Source organism: Camelus ferus, chromosome 10 (assembly GCF_009834535.1).
Source record: "Camelus ferus isolate YT-003-E chromosome 10, BCGSAC_Cfer_1.0, whole genome shotgun sequence".
Classification (NCBI taxonomy): domain Eukaryota; kingdom Metazoa; phylum Chordata; class Mammalia; order Artiodactyla; family Camelidae; genus Camelus; species Camelus ferus.
Genome location: NC_045705.1, coordinates 57,281,433 through 57,303,618, shown reverse-complemented (window position 1 = coordinate 57,303,618; position 22,186 = coordinate 57,281,433). Strand labels below are relative to the sequence as shown.

Sequence of the window (22,186 nt, the reverse complement as noted above, 5' to 3'; positions counted from 1 at the left end):
GTGCCCAACACAGGGCACGGAGTTGGTGCTCAGGAAATGTATGTGAAGGAGCAGGTTGATTTCTGGGCCATGTTACCAACATCCCAGTTCCCACGGAGCTCAGTCTTGTGCCTGGTAGCAGCTAAGCAGGACATTTGTAGGTGATCATATCTGCTGTAGGTTCTCCCTAATCACCTGCCCATACATCTTTTTTTGTTTTTTATTATTTACATAATCATTACATTAGGCTTAGAAGCTGGGAGTACAGTCTTAAAAATGTTTTTTCCCTACATGAAACTTGCGTTCTGAGTGAAAGGCAGATACATAAACCAGAAGGTATGATAAGGAATAAGTGTCAGAACAGAGAGGTATCAAATATACCAAGAAGTCTTTCTGAAAGTGCTCTAGAAAGAGCGCTGGCTCTGCTTGTTTACAAGAGCCGTCTAATGGCGACAGGATGTAAGGTGTGGGTCTAGCCAAGTTCTCTTCCAGCTGCTGAATTTGATGTTCCTCATATTCAAGTTCCTTGTGAGCCCTTCAGGTGGAGATGTTGCAGATGTGAGCCTAGAATGCAGGAGTGGTCTTCGGGCCAGGCTGTGGGCTTGCAAGTCCATGTAGGGATAGCCATTGAAGCCTTGCGGCACTGTGGGCAGAGCAAGGGGGCCACATCAGAACTCTGGGGTTTGGAGGGTGGGAGGAAGAGGGAGGAGCAGGTGTGGAAGACTAAGATGGGGATTGAGAAGTACGAGGGCCATGTGAAGGTGGTCATGGAAACCAAGGGAAGAGGAGAGTTTGAGAAAGAGGTCACGTTGGCAGTGCAAGGTATCAGAATGGAAGGGTTCAGAAAGGAGGCTTGTGGCTCTGACCCGAGAGGTTGTTGGGAGGACACTGTCACTCCACTGTGCTCTTTGAGCACTGGTGATCCACGGAAATGGAAGTGCCTTGCTTGATTTGGCTTAGAGCACTGACCTCTGAATAACCCAGACAGCAGACTTCAAGTTCTGTCCAGGGGCTTCCCTCTGCAGCTTACATATAAGTGTCTGGATTCATTCCCACTAAGATGAATTTTCAAACTGCATAAAGATGCAAATCTGTTCACCCTCTTACTAACGTCTCTGTGGTTTGTCTGCTTCTTCACCTCCAGCTCCTGTCCCTTCCCCCTGTTCCAGTACCACATCTGAAGAACTCTCCCCACCCAGCCACCAGGCCAAGAGGGAGGTTCGCTTCCTAGAGCTACAGAAAGTTGCCTCTTCCAGTGGGAACAAGTATGTGCTGGTCCTCTTCTCCTGGGAGTCTCAACATCCTCAAATCCTTGCATACTAGAGGCTATGCTCTTGACCAGCCAGCCTCCTTACATCATCAGAGTGATTCGAATATATCTTATAGATCTGGGATGTCCTCACCTGCCCCAGTGCTAATGGGGGAATTGACTGGGATCTGTCCTGGGCAGAAGGCCTTTCAAAGGCTGTTCCGTTTATGGAATTTCTTACTTCCTTGGAAACTATGCTCTTCTCTCAGTACAGTTCTGCAGAGGCAAAGGGAATGCATTCCTTTTTGGGGGTCGGGGTAAAGAAATTAAGGCTTAGAGAAAGGAGAAAGAGAAATTTTCTCAAGGTATGTCACGAAGCCTGAGGTAGCCCTGCAGACAAAACCCAGGTGTTTGGGCCTTGCAGCTGGTGCTCAATAGAGCCCAGCTCCCCATCTCCTGTTGTCTGTCGCTTCAGCCCTCACATGTCAGTCTCTGACCATGGTATCTGGGCCATCTCCTTCCTCAGCTTCCTCTCAGGTTCTCCAGCCTCTCCCATGGGTGACATCCTGCAGACCCCACAATTCCAGATGAGACGGCTGAAGAAGCAGCTTGCAGATGAGAGAAATAATCGAGATGAGCTGGAGCTGGAGCTGGCGGAGAACCGCAAGCTCCTCACTGAGAAGGGTAGGTGTCTGGCTCGCTGGCAGATGTGTGTGAATGGGCAGCATTTGGGATTCTCATCTGGGGATGTGCTGGGCTTACCTGAGTTGTGGCCTCTTCTGTTGTCCCCTGTGTTGCTCTGCCTGGAGCTTAGAGCCCTGCCCTGAGCCTGTCGGGCTGACCTCCTGGAAGCTGATTCTGTCATTGCCACCCTCCTTCCTTTCCCTTAGATCAGATGCCTCCTCCTTCCTCCCCCTCCTCCCCTTAGTCCTGCGCTGACTCTCCTTTCCTCTCCCCCTCCTCCGGGGCAGATGCACAGATAGCCATGATGCAGCAGCGCATTGACCGCCTGGCTCTGCTGAACGAGAAGCAGGCAGCCAGCCCGCTGGAGCCCAGGGAGCTTGAGGAGCTCCGTAGCAAGAATGAGAGGTATAGTTCTCCCTGCTGTCCTTCCCAGTGCCCTGCCCAACCCCGCCCCCAGATCATGGGGGCTATACTCTTCTCTCACTGCTCCTCTCCCTTGCAGCCTCACCATACGGCTCCATGAAACTCTGAAGCAGTGCCAGGACCTGAAGACAGAGAAGAGCCAGATGGATCGCAAAATTAACCAACTTTCTGAGGAGAATGGGGACCTTTCTTTTAAGGTGAGTGTTGGGGTGTCTGGTCCCCACCTGGAAACCCCTTGGGGCTGAGCTGGTGTGGATGATTCCCCAAAAGATGGTTGAGAAGAATGTCCTGGCACTTGTCCTGTTTCAGTCTCTCCGGAGATCTGCACACTTTGTCCCTTTCCTTACTCCATAATTGGCCACTGCCAGGTACTGGCTGGTGGCCCTAAATTTTGATTTGTAGTCCTGAGTTAGAGGTGTGATTAGTCACGATTGCTTTGAGGAGGGTTGGAAGGATAATTGGAGGCATCCAGTCCCTGGAGCTCAAATTGCATAAAGATGCAAATCTGTTCACCCTTTACTAACCTCTAAGACAGCAGTGGTATTGGCAGGTTTGACAATGCAGTCGCCTCTTGTCTGTTTCAGCTGCGGGAGTTTGCCAGTCACCTGCAGCAACTCCAGGGGGCCCTCAACGAACTGACGGAAGAGCACAGCAAGGCCACGCGGGAGTCGGGGGAGAAGCAGGCCCACCTGGAGAAGGAGCTCAGCACAGCCCTGCAGGACAAGGTAACCCTCTTCTTTAGGGAGGCAGGGTCACAGTCTTGACCACATGCTCAAAGCTGAAGTCCTTTCACTGCTTTATTTTGGGGGGGCTTTGGGAATTACACTGACTTCCCTTCAAGGCTTAATAGTGTGCTGTAATGGGCCTCAGTCCAGTGCACCTATGAATCCTGTCTCTGCTGTTTATAAGGTGTGGGTCTTGAACAAGTTACTTGACCTCTTTCTGTCTAAACATCCTTTCCCTAAAATGGCAAGAAGAATGAGTAGCTGCCTTATCCATTATAAGATAATGTATATAGAGCACTTACCACACATTGTCTGGTGCAAAGTGAGCTCTCAGTGAATTAGTTGCTGTTATTATTGCTATTAAGAACCCAGCTCTGCCACTTATTAATAACCGTGTAGCCCTGGGGCAAGGCACTTAACATCTGAGCTTCATATTCTTAACTCTGTAAAAAAAAGAGTGGTAATAGCTATCTCCCAGATCTGTTGGGTAGATGAGAAATTCAGAGAGGTGCCCAGCATAGGGCCTGGCCCCCTGTAGGTGCTTCAATGCTAAGCAGTCAACAGTGGTGTAGAGTGGGGCAGGGGACCAGGGGTGCTGTGGTTGCTGCTGTTGTGGATGCCCAGTTGGGATATTTTTAAGTTAGTGGGTATTTGTATAATCTGGGGATCAGGTTATGTCTGGGGAAGGGTATACAGTGAAGAAATATGAAGTAAACTCCACAGCCCTGGAAAGAAATTAGCGGGTCACCTTACTTAATTCAGCCCTGGAACTAGGGCTAGAAAGTCAGGTCTCTCATGGTTGCAGGTCCTTGGGATCCACATGTTTTCCCCTAGGTCAGGGCAAAAGGAGATCTTGGTAACAAGGTGGTAGAGTTTTCTTGACATTCATGAGGGCTTATGTGGTAATCCTGTGCCTGTTTCACCTCTTTTCACACGGGGCTCTTGTTTACTCGCAGAAATGCTTTGAAGAGAAGAATGAAATCCTTCAGGGAAAACTTTCACAGCTGGAAGAACATTTGGCCCAGCTGCGGGAGAATCCACCCCGGGAGAAGGGCGAGGTGCTGGGCGACGTCTTGCAGGTAGGGTCGCAGGGGCAGTGGTAAGATCTTGGCGCTGGGGTTGCTGCAGACCCGTGTTCACCACATTCAGGTTTCTGGCGGTCTCCAATTCCCAGAGGGGCCAAAGTGACTGAGGAGTCGTTCTGATCCCCATTTATCTCTTTCTCTCACCAGCTGGAAACCCTCAAGCAGGAGGGAGCCACTCTTGCTGCAGACAACACCCAGCTCCGAGCCCAGGTGGAGGCGCTAGAGACTGAGCGGGGCCAGCGGGAAGCCAAGCTGCTTGCCGAGCGGAGCCACTTTGAAGAAGAAAAGCAGCAGCTGACTGGCCTGATTGCCGAGCTGCAGGGCTCCCTGTCCAACCTCAGCCAGGCCAAGGAAGAGCTGGAACAGGCCTCCCAGGCTGAGGGGGCCCACCTGTCTGCCCAGGTGGCCAGGCTGACCACCGAGCTCACTGCCCACAACGCCACCATCCAGCAGCAGGATCAAGAACTGGCCAGCCTGAAGCAGCAGGCCAAAGCAGAGCAGGCGCAGCTCACGCAGGCCCTCCAGCAGCAGGAACAGGCCTCTGAGGTTCTCCGCCAGCAGGTGGAGCAGCTGAGCAACAGCCTGAAGCAGAAAGAGCGGCAGTTGGAAGAGGCTGCCAAGGAGCAGGAGGCGGCCCTGCGAGACCATGCCCAGCAACTGGCCACTGCGGCCGAGGAGCAGGAGACCTCTTTACGGGAGAGGGACGCAGCCCTCCAGCAGCTGGAGGCGTTGGAGAAGGAGAAGGCTGCCAAGCTGGAAGTCCTGCAACAGCAGCTTCAGGCTGCTAACAAAGCCCAGGACAGTGCCCAGGCCTCAGTGACACAGGCCCAGCGGGAGAAGGCAGAGCTGAGCCGAAAGGTGGAGGACCTCCATGCCTGTGTCGAGGCAGCCCGCCAGGAGCAGTCAGAGGCCCAGGCGCAGGTGATAGAGCTGAAGGCCCAGCTGAGGTCTGAGCAGCAAAAAGCAATCGAGAGAGAAAGGGTGGCCCAGGAGAAGGCCCAGCTCCAGGAGCAGGTCCGGGCCCTTGAGGAGTCCTTGAAGGTCACCAAGGGCAGCCTGGAAGAGGAGAAGCGCAGAGCCGCAGACACACTGGGAGAGCAGCAGCGTCATATCTCCAAGCTGGAGGCAGAGACTCAGAGCCTCGTGGAGCAGCACAAGCAGGAACAGAAGGAGCTAGAAGAAGAGAAGGCTGGGCGTAAGGGGCTGGAGGCCCGATTACAGCAGCTTGGGGAGGCCCATCAGGCCAAGACAGAAGCCCTGCGGCAGGAGCTGGCTGAGGCTATAGCCTCCCAGCGCGAGGCCGAGAGTGAGTGTGAGCAGCTTGCAAAGGAGGTGGCCAGCTGGCGCGAGCGGTACGAGGATAGCCAGCAAGAGGAGGCACAGTATGGCGCCATGTTCCAGGAACAGCTGATGACCCTGAAGGAGGAATGTGAGAAGGCCCGCCAGGAGCTGCAGGAGGCAAAGGAGAAGGTGGCAGGGATAGAGGCCCACAGTGAGCTCCAGATGGGCCGGCAGCAGAGTGAGCTCGCTCAGCTCCATGCCAACCTGGCCAGGGCCCTGCAGCAGGTCCAGGAGAAGGAGGTCAGGGCCCAGAAGCTTGCAGATGACCTCTCCGCCCTGCAGGAGAAGATGGCTGCCACCAGTAAGGAGGTGGCCCGCCTGGAGGCCTTGGTCCGCAAGGCGGGTGAGCAGCAAGAGACAGCCTCCCGGGAGCTACTCAAGGAGCCCCCGAGAGCAGGAGACAGCGAGTCGGAGTGGCTGGAAGAGCAGCAGGGACGCCCTTTCTGCAGCACACAGGCTGCACTGCAGGCCATGGAGCGTGAGGCAGAGCAAATGGGCAGTGAGCTGGAGAGGCTGCGGGCTGCACTGATGGAGAGTCAGGGGCAGCAGCAGGAAGAGCGTGGGCAGCAGGAGAGGGAGGTGGCGCGGCTGACCCAGGAGCGGGGCCGGGCCCAAGCTGACCTTGCCCTAGAGAAGGCCGCCAAGGCAGAGCTTGAGATGCGGCTGCAGAATGCCCTCAATGAGCAGCGTGTGGAGTTTGCTGCCCTGCAGGAGGCACTGGCCCATGCCCTGATGGAAAAGGAGGGGAAGGACCAGGAGCTGGCCAAGCTTCTTGGGCAGGAGGCAGCCCAGAGGGCAGAGCTGAAGGAGCTTCAGCAAACTGTAGAGCAGCTGAAAGAACAGCTGGCCCGGAAAGAAGAGGCGCACCCACAGTCTCTAGGGGTGGCCAGCCAAGAAGATGCTTCCAGGTCAGGAACCCAGTCTGAGGCTGCTGGAAAGACTGAGGGAAAAGGTCCTGAGCTGGAGGCTCTGCGGGCGGAGGTGAGCAGGCTGGAGCAGCAGTGCCGCGAGCATCAGGAGAAAGCCTCCAGCCTGGAACGCAGCCTCGAGGCTGAGCGCGCCTCCCACGCTGAGCGGGCTGGTGCTCTGGAGACTTTGCGGGGCCAGTTAGAGCAGAAGGCCCAGGAGCTGGGGAGCGGACAGGACGCCTTAGCCACAGCCCAAAGGGAGCTGGCCACCCTCCACACCAAGGCCCAAGAGCACAGCAAGGCTGAGGATGAGTGGAAGGCCCAGGTGGCACGGAGCCAGCAGGAGGCTGAGAGGAAAAACAGCCTCATCAGCAGCTTGGAGGAGGAAGTGTCCATCCTGAACCGCCAGGTGCTGGAGAAGGAGGGCGAGAGCAAGGAGTTGAAGCGGCTGGTTATCGCTGAGTCAGAGAAGAGCCAGAAGCTGGAAGAGCGGCTGCGCCTGCTCCAGGCGGAGACGGCCAGCAACAGCGCCAGGGCTGCCGAACGCAGCTCTGCTCTGCGGGAGGAGGTCCAGAGCCTCCGGGAGGAGGCAGAGAAGCAGCGGGTGGCTTCTGAGAGCCTGAGGCAGGAGCTGGCCTCGCAGGCCGAGCGAGCAGAAGAGCTGGGCCAGGAGTTGAAGGCATGGCAGGAGAAGTTCTTCCAGAAGGAGCAGGCCCTCTCTGCCCTGCAGCTGGAGCACACCAGCACACAGGCCCTGGTGAGCGAGCTGCTGCCTGCTAAGCACCTGTGCCAGCAACTGCAGGCTGAGCAGGCAGCGGCTGAGAAACGCCATCGGGAGGAGCTGGAGCAGAGCAAGCAGGCAGCTGGGGGGCTGCGGGCAGAGCTGATGCGGGCCCAGCGCGAGCTCGGGGAGCTGGTGCCCCTGCGGCAGAAGGTGGCAGAGCAGGAGCGAGCAGCCCAGCAGCTGCGGGCGGAGAAGGCCAGCTACGCAGAGCAGCTGAGCATGCTGAAGAAGGCTCACGGCCTGCTGGCAGAGGAGAACCGGGGGCTGGGCGAGCGGGCCACCCTCGGCCGGCAGTTTCTGGAAGTGGAGCTGGACCAGGCCCGGGAGAAGTATGGCCAAGAGCTGGCAGCTGTACGTGCTGATGCTGAGACCCGTCTGGCTGAGATGCAGCGGGAAGCGCAGAGCACTGCCCGGGAGCTGGAGGTGATGACTGCCAAGTACGAGGGTGCCAAGGTCAAGGTACTGGAGGAGAGGCAGCGGTTCCAGGAGGAGAGGCAGAAACTCACTGCCCAGGTGAGGCACCGACTCAACCACATCCCCAAGCAGGCAGACCTGAGAGACTGGAACATTGTCCCTCTGCACTCCTGGGCCTCCAGCTCCCACGTTATTGCAGTGTCTTGTCTCCCCTCACTCACTGGGTGGCTGGTAGAGTTCGAGTTTGTTGCTCCCTGTTGTCCTAAAGAAAGTATCAGGCGCCTGCCCTTCCCTGAAGGCTCTGTCCCTGGAGAGTCAGGCTGTGAAGCCATCATCCCATTGGAGGCACACTGGTGAGGAGGGGCACCTGCACACTCTGGTGGAGGCCCCTAGAGCCACTGGGGGCTACAATGAGCCAAACTGGCATTTAAAAAATTACTAGAAGTCCAGTTTCTTGGGGGAAAGATCAGAGCCTCAGTGAGGTCAGCCTGGCAGCAGGGCCGATGCCTCTTTGGCCCCCATCTCACTGTCTCTGTTGCTCCTCCCCCATGCACAGGTGGAGCAGCTAGAGGTATTTCAGAGAGAGCAAACTAAGCAGGTAATGCCTGAGGTCCTCGCTAAATGCTGGCTGCTTAAGCGGTGACCAGTCTCGGTGCATGACCCCGGCTGCAGCTTGCCTCCGCCGGCTCCTGTTGTGAACTGTTTGTGAAGGGGGCAGGGTCAAGCCGTGGAACCCAGGCCCAGGCTGCCACAGAGTGCGGTGTGCTGGGCCCTCTCTTGGGCCTCATCCCGCCCATCCCAAGGTCGGCCTCTTCACCCTTCTGTACTTCCATCTGCTAGGGACAAGGGGCAGGGTAGGCTTCATCTTTCCTATATCAAAACCAGTGACACACAGTCCTAGGGATTCCCAAACCGCCAAGTCCTGCTCTGAGTTTGGGTTCTCAACTAAGGGGACTTGCAGGATGGCCGTGGGCCTTGTTTAACACAGCCACCTTCTTTCCCGCAGAAACCAGAAGGGTGATGTGCAAGGCGGCCCCCACAGATTAGGGGGGTTGTGAGCTCAGGACGCCTGCCCATCACCCCCTGGGGCTTTAACCCCAAGCATGAAATAAGAGATGTCTGGGAGCAGGAAGGCCAAGGTTGAGAGGAGCAGGAGGGGCCTCCACCAGACAGAAGAGGCAACGTCTGGCTGCCTCGCTCTCACATGGATCTCTCTGTGCTGCCCTAGACGTCAAGGCTATCAAACTGGTATTTAGTGGGAGCACCCGTCCTCCACCACCCCTCCTACCCTGTCACCTTGGGCCTGCTGAGGAGTCCAGCCCCCCTCTCCTCTCATCACCTCTGAGGAGTCTGAGATGATGGGGGAAGTCAACCCGAAGAGCAAACAGTTAGCACTGGAGCCCTTGCCTCCTGCCTTTGCTGATGATGCTTGAGCTCCTGGAATGCCTGGAGGAGCCAGGAGTGCTTGTGGCTGTTACACTCCCTCTTGTCCCCTCCCTCCCTTTGCTCTTCCTCTCTGTGGGAGCAGGGTGGGCTTGGAGTGTGTGTGCTGGTCCTGCTCTCGTCTTCCGGCAGTCTGACCCCTGGTGCTAATCTCAGCAGCCACACTGCTAGTGCCAAACCCTAACAGCCTGTGGAGATGGGGGAGAGGTCTGAGCATCTGGCCTTTTGCTTTGGCAGTTTCTGGGAGGAAGAGGGTTGGGCGTTTGTTGAGTATGTCTGCTGGAGTTATAGACTGGGTCCCCTGTTCCTGTCCTGGCTCGGGAAGGTGGGGGGCTGGGAACGGGGGCAGCAGTAGGGTGGTGGTGAGGCATCAGCTCCCCAGTCGACTCTGCTGCCTCTGTCTGTGCAGGCAGGGGCTAGAGGCCGTGTGGGCAGGTGGCTCTGGCAGCACTTGTGTTGGGTCACCACACTCAGGTCCTGCCATCCAGCCTGGGCAGCAAGCCGTTCCCTACTTAGAGGCCAGAGAAAGGCCCTGAGTTTCTTTTTCCAGCAACCCTGGGGACTGGTCTGGGGAAAGCCCATAATTTGTCTGGACATCCAGGGGAAGGCCCCCTGAGTCTTGTCTCCTCTTCCATCCCTGCCTCAGGTGGAGGAACTGAGTAAGAAGCTAGCTGACCATGACCAAGCCAGCAAGGTGCAGCAGCAGAAGCTGAAGGTGGGACAGCTGGGGGATGGGCTTGGCCTCTGCCTGCCTCAGGGTGAGGGGCTTGCTCTGTAAGCCCTCGGGCTGTGGAGGGGCATCCTGGGGTCTGGCAGCCTTAGGAGCCCTGCCTGTGACTGAGAGCTCTCAGGGAAGACAGGAGTGACTCCAACCCTCAGACCTTCGCCGTCTGCTACAGTAGCCAGTAGCCATGTGTGGTTATTTAAATTAAAACTAAATTAAAATTTCAGTTCCTCAGTCACACTAGCCATATTTCTACTGCTCAATAGCCATGTGTGGCTAGTAGCTGCCATACTGGACAGGACAGATACAGAACATTTCCATCACTGCAGGAAGTTCAATTGGATTATGCTAGTCTAGACAGTTTATAATCTTGGAGTGAGAGTGTCAGTGACATTTACTATTACAACACAGTTTAATATCCTTAATGCTTTCAATGGTTTATTTGGTTTAATATTTGCTTTTTTGCAGTTCTAGGCTTCATAGCTTTTAGCTAGGGTCACAGGAGTTGGTGGGAGTTCAGAGCTCCCGTTTCTTCCACGTGCTCCACACCTTGTCATGCTTACGTGATAATTAGATACTTATTATACTCCTTTTGGGGGGTTCCCAGTGCTGGGAGATGTGGGAGAGGTAAGGGCATATGGTCTTGTGCAGTGCCTACTATGGACTTAGCACTTGTTGGTGTTGTAGGTGGACAGAGAATCGGACACAGGCCCTGCTCCCAGGGAGACTGTGGTCTGGGTAGGAGGCGGTGGTGGCATCATAAATGAGCCCACACAGACTTTGGAGTCAGGTGGACCAAGGTTCAAACCTTACTCTGCTGTTTAGTCACTGTGACCCTGGTCAGTTTGCTTAAATCTCTGAGCTCAGTTTCTTCCATCTCAAGTGGAGATAAAGTTACTTCCCAGAGCAGTTTTGAGGAGAAATGAGATCACGTGTCCTCAGCACACGTGTCAAGTGCCTAGCTCCGTGCTCTGCACCCTGGTGTTCCTTGGGGATCAGTGTCCTTCCTCAGGGAAACTGTTCTTGTGGAGAGAGAGTGAGATAGTTTTGCCTGGTCTCAAAGAAGGCAAAGGCAGGCCACTAGATATCTTCCAGAAATGGCAGTAGCTAGACAAGGAAAGCGCCTATAGAAGGTGGACTTTGGGGGTATGTGGTATTTTGGTGGGCTGGAGTTGGGAGAGGGGGTAAAAGGACTTTTTGTGTCCTGAGACTGCAGGAGTCTGAAATACCCATGGAGGCCAAGAGGCTCAGTGGATTGGGGTGAGCAGCCAGACTGGTGGCCCTGATCAGCCTTTCTCATGCTTTCCAGGCCCAGGGAGGTGAGAGCCAACAAGAGGCCCAGCGCCTCCAGGCCCAGCTGACTGAGCTGCAGGCCCAGCTGAGCCAGAAGGAGCAGGCAGCTGAGCACTACAAGCTGCAGGTGAGGAGCCGGACCCTGGCCCAGTCTGCCCCTGCCCCACCCCCACCCCCACCCCTCTCCAACCTACCCACCCTCTGCCCACCCAGATGGAGAAGGCCAAGACTCATTATGATGCCAAGAAGCAGCAGAACCAAGAGTTGCAGGAGCAGCTGCGGGGCCTGGAGCAGCTGCAGGTGGAGAACAAGGAGCTGCGGGTGGAAGCGGACCGGCTAGGCCGGGAGCTGCAGCAGGCCGGGCTGAAGACCAAGGAGGCCGAGCAGACCTGCCGTCACCTCACCGCCCAGGTGCGCAGCCTGGAGGCACAGGTAAGGCCTGCGCTGGACAGACTCCCTCGCCTCTGTCACATTAGACCATCGCCTAGGCCCCTCTTCACTCTCCCCCGGCCCTCTCCTTCCCAGGTCGCCCATGCCGACCAGCAGCTTCGGGACCTGGGCAAGTTCCAGGTGGCGACAGATGCCTTAAAAAGCCGGGAGCCCCAGGCTAAGCCTCAGCTGGACTTGAGTATTGACAGCCTGGATCTAAGCTGCGAGGAGGGAGCCCCACTCACTATCACCAGGTCAGAAGGTGCCCCTCTTCCCTCAGTCTGTTGTCTGTTGAGTAGTGCCTGCTGTTTATCAGGCTGTATCCTGGGCACTGGGGCTGTGAGATAAATAGGACGTGGGCCCTTTGCCCTCTGGAAGCTTATTCTCAGAGGAGAAGAATAAAGTATTACAGGTGTTAGGCCCTATGTACAGAGTACAGTGGGAGTAAAAAGAAAAGAGTGGTCACAAAAGGCCTCAGAAGGCTGTCACTCCTGCTGTCTTAAAAGGAGCTGCAGGTGCGTGTGCGCTGTGGACAGAGTGACGAGAGCAGAGCAAGAGCCGGGAAGGAGCCTGGCTGGGCTGGAGAGTGTGGTTGGGAGGACTCTGGGCCCAGGTCCCAGAGGGCCGGCTGGACTCCCCAGTGAAGGATGCTGGCGTTCAGACCTGATCCTGAAGGACTAAGGGACCTGGGAAGGGTTTGGGGTTAAGGAGCACAGGGCCAGATTTGCATCTTGGAAAGCTTATTCCGATAGCCAGGGTAAAGCCAAGACTTTTAACATACTTGCAAAAACACATTTACTGTTTTTATTAAACACTTATGTGCCAGACGCTGTTATAAATACCTGAAAAACATTAATTTGTTGAGCTTTTAACAGTCCTCTGAGGTAGGTTCTGATATAGGTTCTGTGATTATCTCCCTTTGCAGATGAAACTGAGGCAAAGGGGCAGTCACTTGCCCAGGGTCCCACAGTGGCAGGGCTGGGCTTGGATCTGGGCTCCACTCCTTGCTTGTCACCCCTCTGTGCCTCTCTCAGAGGCCATTGTAAGTCTAGGCGAGAGGGGATGAGGCAGGCCAGGGAAAGGCTGTGAGAGTGGAGTGAGGGGGGAGGAGAGCTGTTAGGGAGAGGTGCCGACTGGGTTTGGCAGGAGAGGGAAGAAGTGGGATTGTGCCTATGTTCATGACTAGGGGCATGGGTGGTAGCTGTCACTCCTGCTCTGCTCTTCTAGCTTTCTGTTTGCTGAAATAGGAGATACAGGAGGAGGAACAGACAGGTGGGCTTGGCTGGGGACATGTTCATTGTGGAGTAGCTGTGGTGTCCAGGGGGCATCTCAAGTGGCAGATTTATGGGTCTGGAGAGCAGGGTCAAGGCGTTACCAGTAGTGAGGCGTTCAAGGAGCCATGGAGTGGATGTGGGTGCATCAGAGATGGAGAGCAAATGGAAGGGCTGGCCCAGGTCAGAGGCTCTCTTGTTGGTACCTCTGAGAAATTAGAGAGCATGGGGTGCTTGACCTGGTCTTGTAATAAATGTAGGACTTGGTCACTTTGGAGCAAAGGGCCAGACAGAATGCTTTCTCACCCCAGGAATGGCACCTTAGCAGGTTTCTTTCCCACAGCAAGTTGCCTCGTACCCAACCAGATGGCACCAGCATCCCTGGAGAGCCAGCCTCGCCCATCTCCCAGCGTCTGCCCCCCAAGGTAGAATCCCTGGAGAGTCTCTACTTCACCCCCATCCCTGCACGGGGTCAGGCGCCCCTGGAGAGCAGCCTGGACTCCCTGGGGGATGTCTTCCTGGACTCAGGCCGGAAGACCCGCTCCGCTCGTCGGCGCACCACGCAAATCATCAACATCACCATGACCAAGGTCAGGCTGCAGGACAACAGTGCTCACTTTCGGGGCATCTTTCCATCGGGTCCTCAAAACAGAGGCAGGCAGGGCTGACCAGTCCATACCCACAGATGGGGAAGCTGAGATCCTGAGGAGGGCAGTGATTTGCTTAGGCCTCATGTAAAAAGCGGCGGGGCTGGACTTGGCTGCCTGTCTGCTGACTCTTAAGACTGGCGTTCTCTCCACGTATAGCACTGCGCCTGTGCAGGCTGAAGGGAGACAGTATGAAGTTGCAGCCCAGACTGTGCCTCCCAGCACGCCCTGTAGGTAGCTGAGATGCATTGTGGCTGCCCAGTGGGCTGCCTGCCAGGCTGGGAGCGAGGGAAGAGGGGCCTTTAGTGCAGGAGGGGGCATCTGTTTGTGTGTGGGGTGCCCTCTGCCACCAAGAAGGTGGAGAAGTTCTAAAAAATTGTCATGGCCCTGGCACACTTGACAGAGGGACACTGGGATGAGTACAACTAGCTCAGGAGACGTGGGTCCCAGCCCCAGCTCTGCCTCTTCCTTGCTTTGTGACCTTTGCACCCCACTTCTAAAATGGTCTGCCTTCTCTCCCTCAAAGCATTGGCATAGACTCAATGGAAAAATGGGCAGAAAAGAGTCAACAGCCTCAGCACCTGTGTGGGATTGTGGCATCAAGGCCCATTTCTTGCAGACGTGCAGCTAAGGACCTGGGCAAAGCAGTGTGGACGCATGTAGCTGTGGGATGTGAGGGCTTTGGAAGGGGAACGGGAGGCTTCTTTATAGGGTGTCACCCTGCCCCATTTCAACAGGTTCATCCTCTCTTCCAGAAGCTAGATGTGGAGGAGCCAGACAGCGCCAACTCCTCCTTCTACAGCACGCAGTCTGCCCCTGCTTCCCAGGCAGGCCCGAGAGCCACCTCCTCCACCCAGTCTCTAGCCCGCCTGGGCTCTCCTGACGACGGCAGCTCGGCTTTGCTTAGTCTGCCTGGCTACCGGCCCACTACCCGCAGCTCTGCTCGCCGCTCCCAGGCCGGGGTGTCCAGCGGGGCCCCTCCAGGTAGGGGGACTGTGGGAACTTAACACACCCAAAGATTAGACTGGATGCAGATCCTGATGCCGGGAAGGGACAAGCTTTTAAAAACCCCTGGCACCTCACTGCTCCTCCTCCATGCAGTCTCAAGGCCTTGCCTGTCCATCGAGGGGCTGTGCTGGGCAGTAAGGCTGATGTCAGTCTCAGCCAGGGAGTAAACCAGAAATGCTCACACGAGGGGTGTAGGAGTCCCAGCTACTGTCAGGAGTCCTCCAGGCCCCTCCTCAGGTGGGGAGGGGCTGCCAGAGGGGCCAGGCCGGCCAGGGTTCCATTCTCAGATTCTTCTTGGAGGCTCTTGACTTTCAGGGACCCTCTGGGTATCAATTCCTGGCCCTCCATTACTTTCTCTTGGTGTCAGAGCCTCTGCCTATGACCCTAGGGAGGAAGCAATGAGCCAGTCCCCTCAGGTGGAGATGGTCTGTGCGTCCCACTCCCGTATCTGCCGTACAGGACCCTGGGGTGCTGGGCTTGAAGTCCCCAGGATAGCTGGACAGGGGTGGTGGCAGCAAAGGCTAGCAGGATGCTGCCTCCACCTCTTCCTCCTGGCCTTCCAACCCCGCTTGCTCCAACTTCCCTGCCCTCCACAGGCAGGAACAGCTTCTACATGGGCACTTGTCAGGATGAGCCCGAGCAGCTAGATGACTGGAACCGCATTGCAGAGTTGCAGCAGCGTAATCGAGTATGCCCCCCGCACTTGAAGACCTGCTACCCTCTGGAGTCCAGGGTGAGCTCTGGGGCCACCTGCCCAGGACCTGCCCACGCTGGTTCACCAGTTCCTCCCTTGGCATCCTGACCTGGCCTGCCAAGGAGGGTGACCGTCTGCTTTGGGTGGAACAGCTGGCAGAGAGGGGGCTCGGGTGACGGTACTGTGGGTGGGCAGATGCTTGGGAGAGGTCTCTAGGGACTGCTCTTTGCCGCCATCATGCAGCACGGAGGCAGAGAAGACAACAGGAAGGGAGCCTCGGCAATAGGAAGGCTCCAGCTCCTCCGTGGGCCAGGCTGGTGAAGAGAGTACTGGGGTGGTCCTGCTCTATTTCCAAACAGCTGGGGTCCACTGACCACTTTTTCCACCCTGTGCAGCCTTCCCTGAGCCTGCCTACCATCACAGACGAGGAGATAAAAACTGGCGACCCCCGGGAGACCCTGCGCCGAGCCAGCATGCAGCCAACCCAGATAGCTGAGGGCGTCGGCATCACCACCCGGCAGCAGCGCAAACGGGTCTCCTCAGAGCCCCACCAGGGCCCTGGCACCCCTGAGGTGGGTGACGTCGACTCCCGTGTCTTGTTCTGTCTAGCAGCTGGCCGGGACCTAGTCACCACGTTTGAAAATTAAAGTGGAGGATTCTGGCTCAGAAGGGGGGCAGGTGCTGGTTGGACAAGATCCAGTCAGCTCTGAGACATGTGGCTTTGGATGTGAAGTCGTCTTGCCACTGGCTGCCTAACTGTCCTCTTCCCCACAGTCTAAGAAGGCCACCAGCTGTTTCCCTCGCCCCATGACTCCCCGGGACCGACATGAAGGGCGCAGACAGAACACTGCTGAGGCCCAGAAGAAAGCAGCTCCAGCAGTTGTAAAACAGGTTAGTTGGGGCCTGAAGGGAGACCCTTTGCTGGCAGAGCCCTAGAGCAACAGGTTGGCCCCAGGGGGATGGCAGTGGTGGCGCCCCCAGTTTGACAGGCCCTCCCTACAGGCTGACCGCCGCCAGTCAATGGCCTTCAGCATCCTTAATACACCCAAGAAGCTTGGAAACAGCCTTCTGCGGAGGGCAGCCTCGAAGAAAGCCCCGCCCAAGGCCTCCCCCAACACCCGCAGTGGAACCCGCCGCTCTCCTCGCATTGCCACCACCACAGCCAGCACCGCCACTGCTGCTGCTGTCGCTGCTGCCACTGCCACCCCTCGGGCCAAGGTCAAGGTAGAGGCACCAACAGGGGGAAGAGCTCAGCTCTTAGGAACGTGGTGGAAGCACAGGTGTCCCCCTCTCCCTGACAAACACCCATGGGGTGGCTTCCCAGGCAGGGCCCAATTAGAACGCTGGACGGTGGGGTGGAGAGTAGGTGCTCCCTGCCTGGTTAGCTGCTCATGATTGAGAGGACAGACTCATTCCTACTGAGGACACACACAGCAGCTTAGGACAGCCAGCGACTGGTAGCGTGAAGGTAGATAGTCCAGGGCTGCACCAAGGCAGGGATCCTAGTTAAGGGCGTGCAGGAGCAGTAAGAGGTCTCCCCGAGCAAGCTGGCACCTAAGTCTCTTTCAGCCAAGTGACTCTCTTTTTCTTTCAGGCAAAGCACTAAAGAGCCCGTACCAGTGAGTGGCCCCACCTGTCCTTGATGCCGACCTCGCCTGGTCCTTTTCCTTCTGTCCCTTTCAGTGCCTTCTATCAATCAGCTCCCAGGCCAACAGCGGCCAGACCCCTAGAGACAGTGACGCCTACCCACAACTGGCCTGGTTCCTGGACCTTTGCCAGGTGAACAGATGTGTCCTCACAGTTGGCCCAGGAGGCCCGGAGCCTGGACAGTCTGGGTCCTCCCTGCCTTCTGATGTTTTCTTAAAGTCACTTCTCCATCACAGCTAGATTTGAGGCTGGCTTTGAGTGGCTGGGTCCTTGGGCCCAGCCAGTCCTTTCAGCCTCTGGATCTAGAAGGGACCATTGGAGGAGCATGCAGGCCCTGGTCCCTGCTGCTCCTGGTGGCTGGGCCTAGCAAGGGCCCTTGCTCTTGAAGCCAGGACTGGGCATTGACCTAGTGGGAACACCCCACCCCTGTGTGCTCCGAACCACCCAAGGGCATGGTTGCCCACAGGACAGTCTTTTTCCAGGAGAGAGGGGCCCTGTGCCTCGGTGGGGGATTGGGGCCAGCCTTCAGTGGCAGCTCATCCCTCACCTTCCCCAGACTTACCCTGGGGTGGGATTTGGAGTGATGGGAAGGTTTTTAACGGCCAGGGATGGAACTTTTCTAAATGTTATTACTTGTAAATAAAGTCTATTTTTCTCCCTTGAGTGGTGAGATGCTTTGATCTTTGTGGGAAAACCAGAGCAGCATACCTTTGAATCTGCTGAGCCTCCAAACCACCTACCTTCTCAAATCCCTTCTCCTGACTCTGCTGCGGCCACAGCATCTTCCCACACTCCATTTCTGGCCTCTGCTCCTGAGGAGCATTATAGGCTGGCCTCTTCTCTTCTCTTCTGAGGGCCAGTGTTGCCTGAATCTGGTTTTGTCTTTCTTTAGCTTCTGAGTGGCAGTTCCTCTCTTCCCACACTCCCTCCTGGGACAGGCCATGTTCTGTGAGTGGAATAACGGCCTAAAGGATAAATGATTGGGCGGACATCACCATGCCACCATTGGAGATCATTTATGAGCGCCCATCGTGGGCCCTACTGGAGTGACAGATACAGCTGTGGGTCAGAAGCAGCCTCTGCCCAGATCCCTTCCCTAGGACAGTCCATTAAAGGAGACAAATACAAACATGACATTAAGTTGATGCAGAATGTGGCCTGAGCCAAGAGTATGCAGATCTCAACGAAGAGGTGACATTTCAACCAGGCTTCGGGGCTCATCTATGGGGATGGTGAGGCAGAGGGGCCCTGCTGGAGGGCAGGGTGTCTTGAGTAGGGGGGCACGCTTGTGTCCAGCCCAGCCTGGGGAAGTGAAGCAGACAAGGATCAGGGCCAAAGTGGGAGGGCCAGCTCTTCTCACTGTCCTCTAGGCTATGTTTCCCCTAAGTTCTTTTTAGTTTCCACTTCAGGCCTGGGGACTTGGTGGGCGTTGACTGGAGGCTCCTGTGGACAGAGCCCACCCTTTCCTCCCCATACCGGAGCACAGCTCCTCCTGTCCATGGAAACCCTCCCTTGGGGTCCTCACCGAGAGCTGGGCCAGAATGAGGTGACGCTGGGCAGTCTGCGCAGGATCGGAGAAAACACAGGAGAAGTTGGTGCTGCGCAGGGCAGGGCTCAGCTCTTCCAGCACCAAGGCCCTCCACAGCTGAGTCCTCGTGCCCCTGCGCTCCCGCCTGAAGCAGAGAAGGAAAGGCTGTGAGAGAACTTGGACCGCAAGAGGAGGCCCCTCTCCTGCTAGCCTGGCCACCATCCCCCTCACCTGGTGCTGCCCTCCCACAGCCGGCCTGGGAGGCGCTCGATGAAGGAGCCATTGCCCAGCCAGTACAGGATGCTGAAGTGGGGGAAGCGGCTGCAGGCAGTGCAGGACAAGGTCAGCGTTCCATCTGGGGACACATGTGGCTGTTAGCCCTTCTGTAGAGCTGTGGCCTGCCCACCCTGCCTAGCTCCTCAGTCCCCGTGATTCAGGAACCTGGCGTGGAAAGCCTGTTAAAGGGGAAGTGCGGTGTCTACCAGGGGGGGCCCTGGGCTGAACAAAAGGTATTTGGGCATGGGTCCTGGGCCCAGGTGATGACTCCTGAGCTTGTTTCTTCAGAATGACCCTTTCTAGCACCTGACCTTCGTGACTCTAGGAGCCCTGGCCAAGGAGGCAGCACCAGTAGGCCACGGCTCCTGGAGGTGGCCAGAGGGCACGTGGACTCTGGGAGGCGGGGCTGGGCTTAGGGCACACTGCAGTCAAGGCACTGGGCGCCCTCTGGCTGCTCCGTCTAAATTCTCTCTGTCCCACTTGAAAGCATCTAGGAGAGGGCCCTGGGCCACAGTCAGGACGCTGAGTAGGAGAGGGAGGATGCTGAGTGCTCAGCCAAGCTGGCCTGGTTGGTGGTGGGTTCCATGGCAGAAGGTTGGGGGGTGTGCACTCAGGAGCCAACCCCACCCTCAGACCCTCTGTGCCCTGAGCCCGCCCTCTGAACACCGTGCCCTCCTGGGCTCCCATCAGAATTGCTCCTTACTCAATGGGACTTCCACTTCCGGCCAGGTCACTTCCAGTGCTGGGCACTGCTGCGCTGTTGGGGGCATCAGGGGCCGGGAGGGGGAGGGGTCCTTAGCGATCCCAGCTGAGGCAGTGGCAGCTGAGGTGGCCTGAGGCACATGTGTGGCTCCAGCCAGGTGGGAGATGATGTGGACACACAGAAGCAGGGTCCACAGAGGGCTGGGGTCTGAAGAAAGGACAGTCACAGAGATCAGCAGCTGACATCCTAGCTTGATCTTGGCAGTAGAGTGTTGCTGCCTGGAGTAAGTCTGGCAGAGATTCCTGAAGGACCCTTCAGCCCCCACCTCTTGGCCCTTTTTGAATGGAGCACATGGAGACCTTGGAATGGAGCCAAAGCCACAGCATCCAGAGGCTGAAAGCAACAGCACAGCAGCTGCAGGGAGTTCACCTCAGGGCCGGCCACACGGCTCCATCCTGGTCTCAGACTCCACCCCACCCCCTCCACCCGCACATGCACAGCCCCAGGTCCCACCTGGAATCCAGCTCTGTCTCATGGTCATGATGCGTGTGTCAGGAGCTGGCGTCTCTGGCTCTATATATCTGTGACAACTTCCTCCTCTCTGGGGGAGGCGGGGGAGGAGATGGTGAATAAACTGCTTCTCCCGTGTCTTCTCAGTGGCTTGCTTAGATCCCAGCCATAGGTGTGGCCTTCTTCTCCCTGTGGACTCCACAGCCCCTCCCTATGTCTGAACTTTCAGTGGGCTGCCAGGCACTGCTGTTCACTCCATCCTGTCTACCTGACAACTCCTGGAGGGCTGGCATCAAGCCCAGGCTGGAGTTCTTTCAAGCCTTAGAAACAAAGCTAGGAGATCACCTCGTAACAGTCTTTCACCACCCGAGCTCTTATTACTGTCAACATCATGCTGGTTATTAGTCTAGCCTAACCCCTTCATTATAGGGATGAGAAACTGAGGCCCCAAAGGACCAGGGACTTACCTAGTCACAAGGGAGGCAAAGCTCGCTTCGCTGTCAGAGCTGGTTCTGGTAAGGGCAGGATATACAGTGAAATCCTTCTGGGAAAGTACTGCCCTCTCCCCTCTATTTCACTTTCACTTTTATTCTAACCAGGATTCCCTAGAGTAGGCTCTGGCCACTAAGAGAAGGTGCACACACATGACAAAAGCCTGGGCCTAGTCCTTAAGGTTCCTGCACACCGTGCCTCTTCCTGAGTCAAAATTCACAGTGGCCAGGAACCTTCTTGCTAACTCTCAAGTCCCCCTGCTTGGTGATACCACACTGAGGTCTTTAACCCATGCTCAGCCCCACCCTCCCAGGGTCACACAAGGTGTGAACTACTCGGTCTCTCACACATGAATTCTTCCATCCCAGCCAAGGGTAAGGACTTTGGTGTCCACCTTCACTATTCCACGTGAGCAGGCCTCCTCCTTCCTCCACATTCACACTATATTCAAGGGGACGACTCTTCTAGGCGCTGGGGATCCCAAGCTGGATCACTTTGACCACTCCAGGCTCAATGTCACACCAGCCCATCCACATCCTGGCCTTTCTCAGGCTCCCCACTCCCTCCAACCACCAACCCAACACCCAGCCATCATCCTCATGAACCTTTCTCACTTTTGTCATCCCAGCCCCTTGGCCACAGCTATAGATCTAAGTTCACAGGGAAGTCTAGATTCCCCCTCCCTGGCTCCCAAGAAGCCCTGAAGAGCCCTCCTTTCTGGAATTGCCCCTTCTTGGAGCGCCATGGCTCAGTTCAGCTGCGTCTGGCCCTATGTGAGCCACCCGGGAGCTATCCTAGAGCACTCGCTGGCCTTGTCTGCGGGAACCTCTCAGACAAGCTGAGCACTTGGAACACAAATTGGAGTGCTGGCCCCGAGGGCAGGAGAGGGCACTTCCCAGAAAGAGTGGAGTACCCACCACTGGCTTGAGTAACAACAGAGCTATATGAATACATCAAATGCAGCTGGCGCTGTGGCAAGGCCAGGACTCGGGTGAGATGAGGGAGGCATTCACTGTCAGGGTCATGCACGTGCCCGCGGGCGCAGAAAGAATAGGACTGGTGATCCACTGCATGCAGAGAGCACAGTGAAGGGCAGACCTGAGTGTCTGGGGTTGGTGGTTTCTGTGATCAGGAGGATGGGATGCTGGGGACAGAGCCAGGGAGGCTAGGAGGTAGAATCAGGTTTAGAAGATGCATGAGGACTATCGCCTGCTGCAATCCCAAGAGGTTGTGAGTGTGTGTGTGTGTGTGGGAGAGAGAGAGAGAGAGACAGAGAGAGAGAGAGACAGAGAGAGAGAGAGAGAGAGAGAGAGTGTGTGTGTGTGTGTGTGTGTGTGTGTGTGTAAAAACCGGACTAACGTACACACAGGAGACTAAAAGTTAACTCCTCTTTCCCAGGACATTTTCATCTTTTCAGTTCCTCCCCCTACCTCTTGCCCCAGGAGATTCTGGGCTGCAAGATGCTGAGAAACTCCACCCTAGGGACACCAGTGTCTCCAGCAGGTTGGGAGGCAAGGCTGCCTGGGGCTTCTGAGAGACACAGCCCTTTGGGGAGGGGGGTGGGGATGCAAGGGAGAGGAGATAACCAAGTGTGAGTGTAACCAAGGCCAGAGTCGGGCTGCTGGGAAGTCATGGGACTCAGGACTGCTGGAATATGAAGAGAGCGCCTCAGGCAGCCTGGCCTCAACTTCTCATGGGAGCCTGACATGGGGATGTGGGGGACAAAAGTGAAAGGATGACCCCTGTACCCATTCCACTCTCTGAAGATGGGGGGACCTGGGAAGCCACAGCTGGGTAAGAGAAGCCAAAGTTGAGAGGGACCTGGAGAGGTGGTGAGGAGGGACCTGACCTCAGGTGGTGAGGACAGTCACCCAGGGTCAGCCCAGGGCCTTTTCTGCCTCAGGGACGTTGGGCAGGGCCACCATCCCC

The 22,186-nt window shown here is 56.6% G+C and overlaps 2 protein-coding genes across 13 annotated transcripts in view; one reads left to right on the top strand and one right to left on the bottom strand.

The window, feature by feature from the left end:
* Positions 1 to 17,411, top strand: part of NUMA1 (nuclear mitotic apparatus protein 1) — a 63,649-nt gene extending 46,238 nt beyond the window's left edge. For 5 of the 10 annotated variants that reach the window (XM_032489219.1, XM_032489218.1, XM_032489217.1 and 2 more), the window contains 19 exons: positions 1,124 to 1,244; positions 1,755 to 1,912; positions 2,200 to 2,317; positions 2,415 to 2,532; positions 2,920 to 3,060; positions 4,017 to 4,139; positions 4,293 to 7,691; positions 8,149 to 8,190; positions 9,682 to 9,750; positions 11,069 to 11,179; positions 11,266 to 11,484; positions 11,578 to 11,735; positions 13,096 to 13,342; positions 14,137 to 14,383; positions 15,004 to 15,140; positions 15,497 to 15,673; positions 15,876 to 15,992; positions 16,104 to 16,325; positions 16,696 to 17,411. In XM_032489219.1, the coding sequence (XP_032345110.1) occupies positions 1,124 to 1,244; positions 1,755 to 1,912; positions 2,200 to 2,317; positions 2,415 to 2,532; positions 2,920 to 3,060; positions 4,017 to 4,139; positions 4,293 to 7,691; positions 8,149 to 8,190; positions 9,682 to 9,750; positions 11,069 to 11,179; positions 11,266 to 11,484; positions 11,578 to 11,735; positions 13,096 to 13,342; positions 14,137 to 14,383; positions 15,004 to 15,140; positions 15,497 to 15,673; positions 15,876 to 15,992; positions 16,104 to 16,325; positions 16,696 to 16,707 (5,936 nt within the window). In that variant the 3' untranslated portion in view covers positions 16,708 to 17,411. The remainder of the gene's footprint in view (positions 1 to 1,123; positions 1,245 to 1,754; positions 1,913 to 2,199; positions 2,318 to 2,414; positions 2,533 to 2,919; positions 3,061 to 4,016; positions 4,140 to 4,292; positions 7,692 to 8,148; positions 8,191 to 9,681; positions 9,751 to 11,068; positions 11,180 to 11,265; positions 11,485 to 11,577; positions 11,736 to 13,095; positions 13,343 to 14,136; positions 14,384 to 15,003; positions 15,141 to 15,496; positions 15,674 to 15,875; positions 15,993 to 16,103; positions 16,326 to 16,695) is intronic. The other 5 variants (XM_032489227.1, XM_032489224.1, XM_032489220.1 and 2 more) reach the window with 5 other exon arrangements.
* IL18BP (interleukin 18 binding protein) lies at positions 186 to 22,080 on the bottom strand. 3 transcript variants are annotated; one of them, XM_032489263.1, is made up of 7 exons: positions 20,233 to 22,080; positions 19,769 to 19,856; positions 19,256 to 19,462; positions 18,508 to 18,631; positions 18,274 to 18,421; positions 17,489 to 17,713; positions 186 to 622 (listed from the first exon to the last, which is right to left on the bottom strand). In XM_032489263.1, exons 2-7 carry the CDS (start codon positions 19,794 to 19,796, stop codon positions 497 to 499), a joined length of 858 nt encoding a protein of 285 aa, XP_032345154.1. In that variant the 5' UTR covers positions 19,797 to 19,856; positions 20,233 to 22,080; the 3' UTR covers positions 186 to 496. The 3 variants fall into 3 exon arrangements, with proteins under 3 accessions (XP_032345154.1, XP_014412151.2, XP_032345155.1); XM_014556665.2 differs by having other exon boundaries at positions 19,769 to 22,080; XM_032489264.1 differs by lacking the exon at positions 19,256 to 19,462.
* Between the last annotated feature and the right edge of the window lie 106 nt (positions 22,081 to 22,186).

Coding starts and splice junctions, on each gene's coding strand:
- IL18BP (XM_014556665.2), bottom strand. CDS start 19,796: ATGACCATGAGACAGAGCTGGATTCCAG. Junction 18,632..19,255: donor GGAAGTGGAAGTCCCATTGA/GTAAGGAGCAAT, acceptor ATGTGTCCCCAG/ATGGAACGCTGACCTTGTCC. Junction 18,422..18,507: donor CTGTGGGAGGGCAGCACCAG/GTGAGGGGGATG, acceptor TCTCTGCTTCAG/GCGGGAGCGCAGGGGCACGA.